The sequence below is a fragment of the Sander lucioperca genome, chromosome 10 (genome assembly GCF_008315115.2).
Source record: "Sander lucioperca isolate FBNREF2018 chromosome 10, SLUC_FBN_1.2, whole genome shotgun sequence".
In the NCBI taxonomy this organism is placed as follows: domain Eukaryota; kingdom Metazoa; phylum Chordata; class Actinopteri; order Perciformes; family Percidae; genus Sander; species Sander lucioperca.
The window spans coordinates 30,399,835-30,417,155 of record NC_050182.1 but is presented as its reverse complement, the minus strand read 5'-3'; the positions used below and the strand labels follow the sequence as shown (position 1 = coordinate 30,417,155).

Genomic DNA, 17,321 nt, shown 5'->3' with positions numbered 1-17,321 from the left:
CTAAGGACAGGGATGGATGATGCGGGGACAAAGACTAACCAAAGAACTGAACATAGGTTGTCACCATCATGTCAGAAGGTGTGTGTAACTGCAGTCTGACAGAAACTGGTCACAGCTTCATCAACAGCAGCTGTTTACTAGACCTAAACAGATTGCTGAACATCGACTGCAACGCTTTGATTTGAAACAGAGACAAGTATGGATTTGACCTTACCTTTATTGCAGCAGTTTTAAAAACTGCTATTTCCCCCAATTGTCAATTTAAAAGAACTAGGACAACGTGCTTTTAAGATTCCTTAATTTTCATATTTATCTGATAATTGTTTTTGAAAAAGATAAATAGGTCTAAGTGTCATAAATATTTTCAGCTCACAGAGGATCATGGAATCATTCAATCTGAGTAAAAACACCCAAAATCAGTGGTTTCAATGTTTTTACCCAGCAACATAAAAGGATGACACATCTAACAATTAGCTCACTGTAGCAGGAAAAACATGTTCATAAGAGGACAAAAATTAGCAAAAACTTAAGTACAAATTACACAAATCATTTCTACTAAAGAAATGTACACAACATGCAAATGTGTACTGTATTGGCAGATATCAAGAGAGCACAGTAGAAATCAAATTACGTACTCCCAGGACAGTGTAAACCTTGGTCGTGTAATTGAAAGATAGTGGTGCCAGAAGGTATTATTATGCTACTTATGTTCTGCTTGCACAGTGCACATAATATAGTGTACTAACTATAACATTAATATAAGTAAAGAGATATGCAGCATCACAGTTCAGTGCAAGTGTAAACAGAGGCTCCAGCAGGGTAAATTATGCTCCTTAAGTGCCTCTGAGGATGACACATCCTTTGTGATTTTAGAAAGAAAAGTCAGTATGTATGTATAATGTATGTCTGAACGAAAACAGGGAGGGACAGTTAAGCCACAGAAAAGGCCTTGTGATGAGGGGCTAATAACAAACAATAGAGCAAACCAAGGCATACCTTAATAGTTAAAAGCTTTGCATCATAATTGGCTAATTCTCAAAGAGTAGCCACATATCGTGAGACATACATTTTCAAGAACGGTTGAGTCAATATTTGTGACTGTACACAACTCTTTGCTTAATTTAGAAACTGGAAATGACTCTTACACTTGTTATATCACTGATTAGAAATCTATATAGACAATAAATGGTAAATTAGTTCTGTTGATCCATAATATATCTGTGAGTTTTTACATCCAAATAGGATGCAAGAGCTCCACTTAGCAGCTAAATGCACCATTCATTAAACCAGTTTTTCATGTTGCATTACAGTATTATCATACATTTCACATTTAGTTTTTTGACTGCTAAGTGAATTATTAAAATGCCTTTAACATTTAATCTCTGTTCTAATGAGAGGAGGCTATTGGTAACATTTGGACATTAACGATGGCTCTGTTACATTCCAGTGTCCCAGTATAAGTAGGCCATGACAGTGGATGCACAATACTAGGACCCTGAAACTGAAGCAGCTAAATGGAATTCAGCCATCATTCATTTTCTTATTTACACCTGTGCTTTTCCTACTGTGACATGTCAAAATGTCTTCCATCAAAAAGGCCTTTTGTACTTTCCGTTCTAAGCACTTAAGCCAAAATAAAAAACTTTCTCAACTTATTTTACATATAATGCCAGTGCATAGTGTGTTGACCTTGTTTGTTTCAGGGAGGAAAGTAGGAAATGATAAAAACCCATTTACTAAAAACAGACATACCTGATGGCCTCTCATTCTCTGGAAGTGGCCGATGGTGTCACTTATGGTATACACTCGCACGTGGCCCATGTGCAGTCGCCCCGAGGGGTACGGAAACATGGAGAGGACATAAAACTTCTTCCTGTTGGAACTCTGGAAAAACAACAGTCAACATAATGTACAGAGCTGTAAGAAAACCTTATGGGATGTGGAAAAGACTGTAAAACTTGACTTTAATCCTGAGAGACTATAATAACAGTGCACGGGTTCTTTCTTCCATCATCAGTCTGGCTTTTTGAGTGAGTCTTGTATTAAAGACGCTGCATTAACCTGACGAGGTCAAGGCAGGAATAATAACTCATCACATACAGAGCGCGAGCACTGACTGACTTCGTTATGAGGCTCTAACAGTGTCTGATTACAGTGTCAGAACACAAAATGCGGCAGCGTTGATTATGGATGGTTTACACTCACAACATGGTTACCACGGCAACACAGTAAGTACTGGTTACACTCGGTTATACATGATTACAGGAAACCTGAGTCATGAATTTTGCAATAAATTAATTAGGGACCAGGGCTGTCATGAATGCACTTGATCACTGTCAGCCTGTCCCAGACAGCTGCACGGTCGGACCATTAGGGTAATAATCAGCCGGCGCTCCGGGACTCAAGGGCCAGTAATAGCTGGGAATCATGTGGAGGACGCTTAATGACCTATTAATCAATTAATCTTAAAGAAAAGTCTAAAGGGGTTTTCCACTGTACAGTATACATATACAGATTTTTTCAATTTCAATATTTATTTTCACCCATTCAACAGTATTGACAGCTGTGTGATGTTGAAAAGGGGGCAGATCAAAAGGCCAGCACTTCTAAAAAACTTACTACACGCACATTAGGATCCTGGTTCTAATCATATTTGGGATATGATGTTTACATTGAAAAAAAACGAGAAAACTGGTTATTTATATCCCTGTATACACGATCATAACAGTCCCCAGGTTTCTGATCGTCTGTGTGCGGGTTTGTCTTGATTCCTTAACATGTGTCAGCCACTCCTTTCTGTACTGAAGACAGTTTTTGGTTCCTGACTGCCTGACAAAAAAAAAAAATGAATCTACAACCATTTTGAAAATCTGTTTAAGTCATTCTTTTTGGCAGAAATGCTTAACATTTGGTGATTCTGGCTCGAATGAGGATGAAGGATGAGAATGAGGATTTGCTGCTTTTCTCAGTTTCATAACATTGTAACTGAACATTTGAAGACTTGAGCTCTGAAAATTTGTGATGGACAGTTTTCATTTTTTCTGACATTTAAAATATACAAAGGGTTTTTTCTTTTACTGACTAATCACTCCATAACTTGATGATGATCATGCGAGCATCCAGAGAATGATCAAGAACCTGGTTAAGGTGTTTACATGCAACAGTAGCCAGGTTTCTATCAGAGTATCTATCCAAGTTTCTCAAAACCGGGATAAGGGCTTATCCAGGTTTCTGAAACCAGTATATGATGTTTAGTACACACACACAGACACACACATACATACAAATAACTGGGATACTCAGATCATGATTCATTTGGATGATCATGATGTCACAAGGCTAAAAACACTGTAAGAAACTGTTAGAAAAGTAAAGGCCTCCTTACCTCCTCCAGTGCATCCTTCCGCCACTGTGCCATAATTCGTGGGTGCCACCATTCTTCCACTCTGCGTCGGGTCTCTGTTTTATAGTCCTTCTCCCATACTCCCGTCTCACTGAACAGGGTGCGGGTGCTGGGGGACCAGAGGCGGGCTCTTGGGTTCAGGAGAGCAGCATTGATTTGGCCAGAGCGGGCAACACCCAGTGGATACAGAGCCAGCCTTCTCACTGACACCTGCATGGTTCTGTCACCTAAAACAGGGACACACAGTAAACTAGCAGGCAGATGGACAGGATGGTGGTGCTGTTGGTAAGTTAAAGGGGTGATATAATAATTATATAGGGTATTTCACACTGATCCTTAAGGTCTCCTAATAGGGAATGTAACATTGGTTTGGCTGAAAATGCCCAGGTGCTATTCTATGGGGCCTAATGCATCCCTGTGGAATGTCTCTATTTGGAACGAGAGCTTTTCTTCCAAATATGGTATGCTCATGAATATTTAGATGAGCTGCGCGCTGATTGGTTGAACGAAGCACATACACATACATTGGAGACGAGACAGCAGGTCTCATATTTCAGACACTGCAATGTTTTACATTGTTCGTCTGCCATTTCATTACTAAATGACTAGACTTTTTTATGCAAGAAATCAACTATATAAAGCTCAAATATGGGCCGTTTATGAAAATTGATGGCTAATTGCAAATTTGGTAAGACGTGTCAGACTTCAGGAGCTCCACACAGTCTGACAAGACAGCGGCAGCCCACTGAGCTTAATGAGGTCTCGTTAGGCGGAGGCTAGCTAGCTTTCATTGATAGAGCTCCATCCAGCCGCCGGGCTCTATCAATGAGACTCGCGGACAAGAGGCGTTTATTTCCCCGATCGTTTGTTTTAATAACTCATCAGATTCACTTGTAATTGTATGCCTGGACGATATGACTGAAATAATATTACGCTATTATTACAAATGTTTGTCCAAGCATGATATGGGAAATTCAGGTAAAATCACATATGAAATGCTTTAACAGACAATTAGACAATGAATCAATCATTAATAAATAAATGGCCAACTATTTCGATAATCAATTTATCGTTTATGTTGCAACATTTCAAAACATTAGCTGATTTTAGCTTCTCAAATGTGAGGATTTGCTGCTTTTCTCTGTTTTATATTTATATATATTTATCTGTAAACTGAATATTTTGTGATTTGGGGCTGTTAGTCCCAAAAAAAACAAGTAATGTAGTCCCTTTGGACAGCTTATTCTTTGCTGGCATCCTATGGATTAAAAGATCAATTGATTAATTGTAAAAAGTATTCAGCAGTTTCAGCACTAAATTAATTATCCAAGCAATGAACTGTGCTCCACTGTCATACATTACACACAAACCTAAACTTGATTAATTAATTTGATTACTGGGAATCAACAGAATTTTGTCAAATTGACATGATACAATTCCACTGAAAGTATAAAAAAAAAAAAAAAAAAAAAACAGAATTACAATAATACGGAATCATCATCCACCACTAAGTTACTGTATTTTCAAGTTTGTTTTGCGGTGTCTCATCAGACATCAGGACCACTATGATTCACCATAATCACTTTCAAGTTTCCATTTAGAATCTTTAAACTTGAGAGATATATTTTGCATTCATGCTTTTAAAAGAGTCTTCACCCAAAGAAAACAACACACAGGCTAAAAAGGCTAAATGAAACAAGATGACACTCCTTTAACTTTAACATTCAGCACATACGGGTTCAGACGTTTAGTCTATGGGACTGAACAGAACACTTGTTGGGAACATTGCGACTCATGTTCTCTCACATTCTGTGTTTTTTGCACTGCGTCACTCACACAACAGTCTGACTTTGTGATATAAGAGGTTTATTCAGCGTGATGTGATTATGCTCTGCTCTGGATGGCTGTTCTCTGCCTGCCTGCTCAGATGTGAGAATTACATTTTCAATCAACTGATTTACAATAATTCTCAGATGTATCTGCTTCTTATCTGCCCTGCAGTTTGATACATTTTTGTTTTGCATTGCAGGATGCTAACTGCTCTAACAGCCTTAGGACATCACCTGGATGGACGTTCCTGCTTCCAGAACATGTTTGTAATTACTTCTAGGTAGAAAGGATTAAATGCTGCATTACAGGAACGTCAAAATCAGAATTATTCAAAAGATTTCTGGATAATAAATGTCTCATTTTAGTACTACAATTAACAGCTAAAAAAATTACTGTGGGCTACTTCAAAAGTAGTTTTACTCTCTTATGCATGAGCACAGCAGTGTGGCTGGACTTCCCCATCTATGGCTTGATGTACGTTACGACAGTCAACTGCATGTAAGAAAAAACAATTTGACCTACATTTGTCTTTTACTCACTCACTCACTCACTCACACACACACACACACACACACACACACACACACAGTATCCAAGGTAACCTATAAGATATGTGTACAGTCTATGCCTTCTTGGCAGCAGAGGATAACTGCTGCTAACCTGACCCGTCAAGAGAATATTTTCACAGCAATGACGCATCTGGATCTCAGACAGCGAGACCTTTATAGCTGCTGAGTGGAAGAAGTGATAACGCCTGACACCAGAGATAAAAATGGAAATGAGGTAAACAAAAAATTAGGACTGTTTATCGAAAGCTGTGGGAGAATCATCATCAAAAAGGTTATGTGATAATGTTATGAAAATACAAGGTTGCTGTAGAGTATTAGCTCAGTGCAGAGGCTGGGAAGTAAATTAAATTAAATTATTAAGAGAGTGGCCTGCGTGGTTAAATCAGTAAAAGCTGAAATGAAATCATTTTCATGAGCAGAGCAAAAGACACATCATGAAAGAGGATTCCAGCAACGAAACAGCACACAGTTTGAAAGAAAGGAGTGTCACTCAAATGCAAGAAACTTTCCACATCGGATCGGATTTAGTGTCCAGGTTGGACAATTTTTTGGGGGAAACTCTCCTCTCCTCTCTTCTCCGACACCCACCTGCTGTGGTAATATGTTTTTTTCACCAAATTCTCTTGAGTATAACCTAAGCATCGCAACAGCCAACGCTTCTCCCTCAGGCTGGAGCTGGGAGAGCAGAGCACTCAAGGTTGTGTGCATCTCTGAAGGTGCAATTGAGTGGGCTGAGGCGAGAGACGGAGAAAATGTTTCTATGGTGACTAGGCTCAACCATTCGGGTGTCTCCTATAAAGTTCTTCTGCAAACAACAAGCTGGTTCAATACAGCAGATGAAGGCACTGCTGAACATCTGTATTATTAGCGGCCATGTCTAAAGCCTGGTATTGTACTTTAATACTTTTTGGTCACCAACTGAAATATGTCAAAAACTGTCATGTACTGACAGTTGGAATCGATATTCAGTCAAATTCTTGGTGTTGCTAAATTAACTTTAAATTTAGATTATAATTTTGCTAATTTTAGACTGTATTCTATTCAGGCAAAAAATATTGTATGGCTGCTTTGTATTAAGACAACATTAAACACTAATGCAAGTTGTATTTTGATAAATAGAAAGAGCGATTTGGAGAAAAAACTTTTTTTATTTTCCTCTACATTTTTACAAGTATGGTTTTGGTATCAGTACAAAAAAGGTGATGACAAATGATATTTGTGCCAAGCTGGGCGATATAATGATGTAGGCCTACTGTAATATCCTAATATGTGACTAATGTTATTGTCTGGGATTTCAGTTATTGTAATTTTGTAAAAGAGCTTAAAATGTTGCTTTTTTAGACTGTTCTAGTTGAGTGAAAGTGAAATCAGTCATGAATGCCTGTATGGCACATGGTCAAGTTTCTCAAATGACAAATATTAATTGTTTTAAAGAATAAAAATATATTTACTGATATATTTATACTTTCTACAATTTTCTGACATGTTAAAGACCATATATAACATATAAAGAAAAGTTATCAACAGATAGTGAAAATAATTGTTAGCTGCAGCCCTAATGAATACCAGCTAAAAGCACCAATGGTCATCACGGCAATATCAATGTTGACATATTTAGTCAAAAATATTGGTATATTTGGTTTTCTCAAAATAGCCTAGCAGCTCCTCTTCCACAGCCCACTATTAGGACTGGACACTAAGTTCATGTAATTGTTAACTGTTAATTAACTTACCTCTGAATCATGATAATACTGTAAATGCTGTGACGAAAACTGCAGTTTAAAATAAAACTGACCTGTTATCATGATGATAACAGTTTTATTTGAAATGAGGTGTAAAGTATTTAAGGGAAAAGCACTTTCTTACCACGTGACCATCAATGAAATGCAAAGTAGATTTAACTTCTCAACACTTGATTTTAACGTTAGGTCCTCAACACGCTCTTTTGATTTACAGGGGAACAATATTATTAAATAGCCTTTATGCTAGCATGACATTGATTTCATTATAAATGTATACTGCAGGTCTCTCCACATAGCAGAGCAGCCCGGTCCTCTGTGAGCCACAAATAAAAGGTATAGCTGCTTGTTTTAAGACTTATATAATGTTGTAACGTTATGTCTTGTTTCCTGGTGAACGGCTCTCAGTCTGTCTGCTGGTTGCACTCACATGAAGATCAAACAGATGGAGGCTACATTTTAGAAAAACATCAGTTTAAAGGTTCTTACTGTTTTATTTCCAGGTCCTTTATTTCGGCGTTATGGTCGTAATGACATAATTCCAATATTCCATGTCATGAATGTCATAGCCAGCTATTAAATATACTGTAAATGACCTGTTTCTCTGGATCACGACTTCGCCATAGGCGCCGCCATCTTGGATTCAAATCAACTTTATCAACACGGTGTACGTCGACAAAACTCATGTCGTTAAAAAAAAATAGATGAGATGCGTTTTATGAAAACTTAGCTTATGTAGCACGATTGTGTCTGCTTTACCTCTACATTTTCAACTTCTTGATTTTGCATAAATAAACAGTGTGTGTGTGTGTGTGTGTGTGTGTGTGTGTGTGTGTGTGTGTGTGTGTGTGTGCGTGCGCGCGCGCGCGCGAGCATAAATGTCTGGTTGCCAGAGCGTCATCACTGATTTCAGTGAGTGATGGCTCAGCTTGTTACCTTAGCAACCCTGTAATCTCCTCCTGTTATCTGTTATTTTTCATTAAAATCCAATCTAATTTTTATTCCAGTAAAAGTACTGCCCCCCAGATACAGAGAATTGTTTTCTAGCTAAAATAACTTGAATATGCAAATTTGACAGGACAAATTACATCCATTGTCAAGAGTCTCATTTTCATTTGTTATTCTGTTTAATGGTGCCATTATAATGAACCATTTATAAAAAGGTTAATGGGTTTAACTATTGCCTTTAATAATGATACATATATTATTTACTGATGATTTACAGATCAGTTATTAATACGAACAACATTTGGGTTGCCAGATTATGAAGAATCTCTATAGATGGTGTCTATGGTGGCAGCAGTTACATGTTGTTTTTTTTTCTTATTAATGAACTTTAAAGCAGTAGTAAAAATCAATCATTAATAAAGCAATTTGTTTACACTTACAACCCCTTTATAAAAGGTGCCTTATAAGAAGCATTATTTAAAATACAAAGTACACACCATGGATGTATTATATACACACTAGTTTCAATGACATCAAACCTTTACTTTATCTTTCATAGGACAGTGAAAATACAGTAGATTTAAAACTATTTTTAAGTGCAACTTTCTTGTTTAACCACTGGTTTGTTGTTTTAAAGTTTCTTTTATCGTTTGGGGTCAAATGTACATCATTTATTTTTGTATTTACCAATGTAAATCAATTCAAATCATAGTCCCACTTTAAGGAGACATGACTGAAATAATTCCATGACTAATTTACTGCCAGCAGCACTACAAAGGCTTTCAATATATGTGATTTCTGAGAGGAGCACTATTTCTTTGATGCCAACTTCCAACGTAAAGTGATTGCTGACTGAGAGAGCACCTCCACTCCCTCTCATCTTCATCACATAGCAGAGGGGTTCTGAAGAGGAAGATGAGAAGGAGGCAGTGTCTTATCAGAGCCTCTGTTCTACGAGCGCTCCCTGTGGCTCTCACCTTTGATCTGACGTGCAGAGAGAAGCAGTGAAGGAGGGAAGAAGCCAGAGCCGGCGAGGGAAGAGAAAAAGGAGGGTGGGGTATCATTAGCAGGCGATACAGAGTTCCTCAACCTGACGTCAGAGAGCTAAACCTTGGGCTCTGCTCTGGCCTGCTGCCGTCGTACATCAGAGTTAAGTGGGCGCCTCTGCTCAGGGCACAACAGGATGTAGCTGAAGAGGAGGAATGACGGAGGGAAATGGGTTTTTGACACAGTTGAGACACTAACTCTCATACAGCCCAAGATCTGTCTGCAGATACAGAGGGAGGCTCCCGGATGAATGAATCTGATTCTCACTTCCTCATCATTACACTATTTCACATGAGAACTGCAGGTGCTGGTGAATGGTCTTTTATCATTTGTTCAAAATTGAAATTCCTGCTGAAATTTTGGACAAATTTGCTCCTCCAGCTCCGTTTCATTTTAATGCTCCATTCTAAAATGTATTGATAACTTTTTCTGTTTTTTACAAAGCAAGGAAATCCATTGTGCACACATGATGGATGAAAACGTTGTACTAAGGTTAGCTTGAAGGTCAGCTTTGATGTTTAGAGTCAATAAAACTGTTTGAACTAGACCAGATCTAAAGCAGTGGAAGACGTGAATATGACGGATGTTACCTTTACTCATTTGATAACACAGTGACATTTCAAAGCTTCCAGATTTAAACTGTGTGATTTATGGCAATTATTCAGATGACCAATAGGAACAAAATACATTCAATCTCTTTGTGAATGAGGACTACATGAAAAACACAAAGAGTAGTTAAGTGGGTAAAGAAAGAAAAAACACATCTTGGTAATTCAAGCCCATAGACTGTAAAAACGAGTTCAAGCCCCTAAAAACTTGGTTTTAAATCAAATGTTTTTCTCAATAAGATTAAATATTTAAGTTAAGTTATCGCCTCGTCAGATGCTGTGAGGTCTGTACTCAGTGAAATGTGTCTGCTCCAGGTCAATATTCTTTTCAAAGTAATGATCCTCTGACAGCACAACATATAAGGAAAAATGATAGGTATCATATAACTGGAGCAGATGGAGGCACAGTGTCCTCAGGGAGCGTCTGAGTGAGCAAAGCCAATTTATTGCTGGAAATCTGTGGCGAAAGAACACACTGAAACAAAACATGGAAGCAGTTCTGTGAAAGTCTCATCCTCTTTTCAGCTGCCAGCTTTGTCTCAGTGTTCCACTTCTTTATATTTCGTTGTAATTAACAGTAGAAAAAAAAACTATATGGCATCATTTCTCATGGCAAAGTCTATAGTTTAATGGCAAAGTCTTTTAATCGTTTATTTTTGGTTGCATTAAAGTTGTGAATTTTTTGGACTGCTACATTGCCTTTGAGTCTCAGGTACACGCAGCCTCTGTTGTTTTTCAAACAAATCACTTTTGAAAGCAACCAATCATCCTCCTTCTCCACCCACATCCGCCTCCCTGTTCCCACCATGACAAACAACCCATGGTAATCACCCCCTCTCTGCCTGTTTCGGAGGACGATTGCATTTCACCAGCAGAAAACCAGATGACAAACGACCACACAGAGCAGAATGCGTTAGGTAGAAAGCAGATGAGGGGAAAGGGGGGGTGACTCACCTGTCCAAGATGACCTTTCGTGGACGGGTGTGTGATTCACAATCCACACCCGCTTCAATGAGAAGTAGGCTGTTGGTGCAAGAGAGAAGCAATCTCACACCATCTCAGCTCTCCGAGACCAGCGAGGAGCAGGCTGATGGGTCTCTGCATGCCTCTGACTGTGGTTCAGAGAGCTTGATAAGTATGTGATGTTATTTTCAGGGCCGGTTTCACGTTGACAGCCCCTAGTGTCCTTCACATATCTGTTCTCATCGAGGACAAATACTCCAGAGAGAAACAGAGGAGATGAGGAAGAAGAACAAGATCTTAAATAATCTGTTGAGAAGTGTCTGGCAGCCTCACTCTCCCTCCTGATCTTTCCTGTTCTCATTTTCGTTCACTGCTGCTGCACGACTTCCACTCATTGAAGATGACAAATGCAGATTCTGCAACAGACATTAGTTATGTCTTCCCTCTGACTCCCCATCCACTTTGCCTGATGTCAGAGCAGCTCCTTGGCAATTAATGTAGCTAATTAGTGTACAACTCCTCAGATCCCTCCGCACTCTCCTAGATGCACTCAACCCAGCTGCAATAGAGGCTCTTATAAACGGATACACTGAGTTTTTATTTTATTTTACACGTGTTCATAAGCATTTGAATTGTTATCACTTTAAGGTTAACAGTGAGATAGAGAGGATAACTTTACAACACAAGAGTAATTGGGATATATTAAATCGTATGAGCACGAAACAATATACAGTTTAGGTATAAGCATGTGGTTGAAAGTGACTATATGTACATTTACTTTTTAGTGCACTAGAGTAACATTGCACAATTTTGAGGTACTTAAGCGTTTCCAGTTTGTGCTATACTTTATATTTCTACTCCACTACATTTAACACTGTACTTTTTAATTCACTACATTTATTTGACATCTAGTTCAATTTCATACAATTTACTTTATTTCACAAAAATAAAATGTTTTCTACTTTTGAAAAATAATACATCTGTATTTTTACTCAAGTATATTTTTATTGCAGGATTTTAATTAAGTAGTTTTACATTGTAAGACTGCTAATTTTCCACAGCGATTTAGCATTGCACTTCCATAAAGCTGGTACTCACAAGAGAAAAAAAGACATCGCCATCGGAGCAGCAGAGGCCAATCCTGACTTTTTCTCCCAATATGGGTCAAGCTCCAAAAATGCTAGATCCTACAAATAATGTAACTCAGTAGCATATTTCGTTAGACCCTCCATGGCTGGTAAATGCCCATCAATTTTGAACTCCATGTGCCAAGTCTGTAACAGGCTAACACAAGTCTCAAGAGTCTCACTATGATTTAATTTGCAGGTGTTGATGAGGCCCTTTTCAAAATGTTTGGTACACTTAGTTTCACGGCCTGAATTTATTATCACATCTTCTACATTTTATGATCACTCTGTGCTACAGTGCTGACCGGACTTGTTGGTCTCCAACTCTTTGCCAGCTGAGCAGGTCATACTCTGACTCAGCACAACATGGTTATGAATACTTGTGCCTGCAATATTCTTGGCACTGACACCAAACATGTACCAAACAATAACAACAATGACGTTGTTATTAGTTGTATTATTGTTATCAACTAAACATAATATTTCCTCGACACCCCATTTCTCCTCCTTTTCTGTAGAGACCAACCTGTTATGTTGCCATGGCGATGAGTCCTGTCAATGATTGGATGTATGACAGGACAACCGGAGACAGACAGGGGATTCACCAGGTTCAGATGTAAAAAGAGGAGCTTGAACATTGTGTCTCTGAGGATGTGTGTGTACCCGAATCCTCAACCTCTAATTATGTCAGTTGTCGGTGTGAGCCGGTGGGTCAGACTAATGGTGTCTGATCCGGCATAGAGTCAGCCAGGAGCCACTAACAGGTCCTCCTTTTGGTTTCCTGAATAAAGAGCCACATTTTGAGAAAATTAATCTTTCATACATTCTCTTTTCTTTGGCAGAAGAGACTTTTATCTTAATTCCATTTGCATTTCTGTCACCAAAGCAATTTACATTTTTATAGCATAATTAATGAACAAGAAAGTCATTTACATTTCCTTGCTCTGTTCACCAGTACGTTGTCTAGACTAGAGCATATCTGATGCGAGGAGACCAGCATTAAAAAAAACAACGAGTGGGAGTGTTTGTGAGAGGGATATCTGAGTGTGCAGAAAGAGAACAGAGACAAGGGGACGAGGGCTTTAAGGTGCAAATTGACACCAAAGCTTCAGCTGGCCCTCACATCAAATACATGGAGACAGGCTTCTAGAGCAAATCACAGTATTTAAACAGCACCGAAGAAAACAATGTATACAACTGGCATTCATGTTTCCTAGCCTGCAAAGATGAAAGAGAATAATTCATCCCAATTTTGCCTCTGGTCAATGACCTAATTCTGTTAATAGCTTATTATCTTTCCTGATGCATTATGTATACAATGTTAGGAAGAGTATACTGGTAAAAGGCAGAACTGTTTCCTCATTGAAAGGCATAATCAACCTTTAATAAGTGGTTACCAGAAACAAGATACATCAACAATGAATTGATTGACATCTTTTCTAAAAGGAGGGGATAGTGTCTTCAGGTGGGTGGACACGGCGAGAGCAACACCTATAAAATATAAAAATAGATTTGTTGTTTAAAAGATGTTGTTGTTGTACTGAATCACACTATGTTACAAGGCATGCCTAATCCTGCAACACACAAGGTGAGGTCAAGAGAACATTTTGTGCAAAAATTGCAAATTTATCATGAAAAAGGCAGTAAAAAGTGAAACAACTCTGACACTGTATTACCCCACACTCATTACTGTACAGATATATTATTATTCATACCTGTATGTTTTTAAAGATAATAATATAATAATAATAAAATTGACACTGTGTGCGGTCCTGTCAGGGTGAAAAGGTCAGTCTCATTTTTTCTAGCATCAGATTATGTCAAATTCAACTCTAAGTTGCACAAACGTAATTTTTTTAGGAGGCTGGGTTGACTCTGAGCTCAGTGTGATTCGGGCCAATGCTGGCTCACATGGTGACCACAGCTTGAAACCTCTTCTTGCCAAAATGGACCAGGTGTTCAACCACTGGTCCTAATATTTAACTCTTATTACAACTCCACAAAACTGAGATTAACTACAGCTGTGTCCCCTGGAAATGTAATCAGCTGTTTGTGATAAAGTGTTGGGTCCAAAACACAAATAGGGGAGGATAAGGGATGGGAGGGATGGTGGTGAGTGTGTCCTCTTCAGCATCAGATACAGCAGCCAGGTGATACACACTGTGTGCAAAACCCCTGCTGCTGCAGCAAAGTGGAGGCCCATGTTTATTGATGTGTCTGGCTGCCCCTAAGTGCACAATATGGCTGAGAGAAACAAACACCAACCTACAGAAAGCTCTCGGAGCAACGAACAGATGAGCAAACAAGCAAACAGATTACGGACTGTTGGGTTTACCCTGTCAGAGATGTTTTCCTACCAGCTAGGCACGTACTGTATGTATAAATATATACAACACAGTCTGTTTACCTACAGTTCGTCACTATGGGTAACCATGGTAACTAGTCATTTATTAGTAATGAAAATACTTTATATATCTTTCCTTATATCCAGGGCTGTAGCACCCACTGTGGACACTGAACTGTTGTCCTCTGCAGCAACACTGGGAGTAGTTAATTATTAAATTGGGTAATTCCAATCTAATAAATACATTTGACTCATTTTAAGCCAATGAATAAATAAATAAATAAATAAATACACAGATAAAGGATCCACTGCTTTCCCACCAGACTTCTATTCCTGGCAGTGCAGAGATGGTTTGAAATGGCATTTAGACCTTTATGAAGGTAGCACTTATTTACAGAAAATATAAGATCAGTTAAATAAATAAATGTGAAAAATACAAACTAATACTATTACAAACTATTAAACGTGCCACAGGTTGTTCTCTGCAGGCTGTCTGAATGCAGTGTACCACTTATTTGTGTTCACCTTATCCACAGTCTTTTCTCATATTGCACAGTTGGAGAGAAGTCGCAGATCAAAAGAGACAGCGAGAATAAGACTGGGTTGTGTTTTCAAATCATTTCATTTCATTGAGAAAGTTGCATTGAGCATGTGTACGTCAGGATTGCTCATTGGAAGATGTGTGTTGAACTTGGCGCTTCTGTCCCTGCGCACTGGAGGCTCTCCCCTCGCCACTCCTCTGTGTCTTCATGCTCAGCAGCAGCACTCACACCTGAAGTGACAGAAGCGGGGGTGACGCTCAGAGAAGCTCAGAGAAGCTGTGATGAAGGCAGCGCACGGTGCTGCTCAGCCTGCTTTCACTGTGCGATTGCAGGGCACATTTGGGGGAAAAATTAGAAGGAAAATATCCAAAGGGAGGGGGACGCGTGCATGTGACAGGCTGTGGACGTTTCCATTTACACCAGTCGGGCAGGGAATTGAATCTCTCCATCGGGAGCTGCGTTATTAAAACAATCACTGGCGAGTGGCATTTTCTAACATTGCACGCCTCGTCCGTCGCCTGCGGATCGCCACAGCACCATGCGAGCAGGAGAGACGCGCCCTAGTGTGCCATGCTGAACGACTCTCCGACGCTCCTGCTGGCTCTCACCGCGGTGGCCGGACTTCTCCAGCGATGCCAAGGCTGGAGCGACGAAGACCTCCTCCTGCCGCCCGTCAACTCCTCCAACAGGTTCCTGGCCAATCTGGAGGTGGACGTGCGCTTCTCCAAGAGGTCCGTGGAGGAGAGCGAAGCCTCGCCCGACGCCGCCTCGCTGCAGACAATGTCCCAGTGCAACGTGAGCGTCCAGAGACTCCTGCCCACCTCGCTGGTGGCCCGCTGGGACAGCACCTTCGGCTTCCAGTGTGATGTGCTCATCTACACCACCAACAACCACGGAAGGGCTTTTTTCTCCGCGTCTATCAACAGGGCGATCTCACCTGTCGTCATCGAGCACCTCGGGGTCGCCGGGGGTCAGCAGGAGTTGCGGTTGTGCGTGGGCTGCGGGATGTCCCGGTACCGGAGGTTTGGTCAGGGCAGGTCGAGGGGCCAGCAGACCGGGGATCAGGTCACTTTCTGCTGCGTGGATTTCAGCCTCGACGAGCTGAAGGGCGACAAAAGTTGGAGGCTGAACAGAAAGCCCATCGAGTCGACACTTGTGGCTTGTTTCATGACTTTGGTCATCATTGTGTGGAGTGTTGCTGCTCTCATCTGGCCAGTCCCGATCATTGCAGGGTTTCTGCCCAATGGGATGGAGCAGAGGAGACCGAGATAATTGAAATTATCTTTATCATAATTAGCCTGTGCTGCCTATACTATAACTGTAGCCATCAACTGTTTACCTGAATGAATGGTCGAGGAGCTTTGGAGACATTCTTGATCAAATGCTTTAGTTTTGGGTGTTCTTTAACCCTTATTATAGCTCCTCCTCATTAGGACAACCAAGGTAAAGTATGATGGATTATACTATCCAATAGTAATCTATACACCAATGTGTTTTGTATTCCCTTGTAGGACTAGATTATGTCAGCGCAAACTGCAAACTTTTTCTCTTTAAACAGTGTTTGTATAGTTTTTAATCTTTCTAGAAAGTTGTTGCCTTATCCCATGTGTACTTTTGCACTGAAAACTTCAAAGTGTGCTGTCGCATATATAACCTATAGTCATGTTCAAAATGTAATAGTCCCCCCCCCCATACGTTCGGAAAAAAAAGATGTTGTTTCTGATTGACATAGAGAGGGTTTCAATAATTATATTGTTATAGATTTATAATGTCAAGTTCAATATGCGTGCTTATTTGTATTCATGTTCCAACGGTTTCAATGAAAAATAAAATTGATTATAGGCTATATCTCAGATTCTCTCTGACCTGCTCTCTAGCCCAAATCAATTTAGTTATTTCAAGTGAACACAGCATGTGATCCAAATTTCAAAACAGGCTTTAAGCTAACACTGTCAAAGACTTTGGAAAATATACACTCAGTTGCCAGTTTATTAGGTACACGAATCTAAATGCAGTCTGACACAACAGTCCTGCAATAAAGTCAGCCTCTATAATTGGTCATAATATTCCGTTTTTATTGAAAATATTTCAGAGAGGTGTTGTGTGATCATTTTGGGGATGTATAGTTTGTGGTGCTGTTGAGCTGTTTCTGGTATGTAGCCTCATTTAAATAAATTGACAAAATAATAGAAACACCTGTC

General features: G+C 39.6%; 2 protein-coding genes across 3 annotated transcripts in view; one reads left to right on the top strand and one right to left on the bottom strand.

Moving 5' to 3' along the window:
* Positions 1–8,188, bottom strand: part of lars2 (leucyl-tRNA synthetase 2, mitochondrial) — a 40,657-nt gene extending 32,469 nt beyond the window's left edge. For both annotated transcript variants that reach the window (XM_031298763.2, XM_031298764.2), the window contains exons 1-3: positions 8,031–8,188; positions 3,386–3,630; positions 1,753–1,884 (exon numbers count right to left, since the gene is read on the bottom strand). In XM_031298763.2, coding sequence (XP_031154623.1) covers positions 1,753–1,884; positions 3,386–3,619 — 366 coding nt within the window. In that variant the 5' untranslated portion in view covers positions 3,620–3,630; positions 8,031–8,188. The remainder of the gene's footprint in view (positions 1–1,752; positions 1,885–3,385; positions 3,631–8,030) is intronic.
* Positions 8,189–15,333: 7,145 nt separating this feature from the next.
* Positions 15,334–16,985, top strand: LOC116049282 (transmembrane protein 158). The gene has a single exon (XM_031298804.2). It carries the CDS (start codon positions 15,691–15,693, stop codon positions 16,390–16,392), a length of 702 nt encoding a protein of 233 aa, XP_031154664.1. The 5' UTR covers positions 15,334–15,690; the 3' UTR covers positions 16,393–16,985.
* Positions 16,986–17,321: the final 336 nt, after the last annotated feature.

What these genes read in the sequence shown, in the direction of transcription:
- LOC116049282 (XM_031298804.2), top strand. Translation starts at nt 15,691, where the DNA reads ATGCTGAACGACTCTCCGACGCTCCTGCTGGCTCTCACCGCGGTGGCC.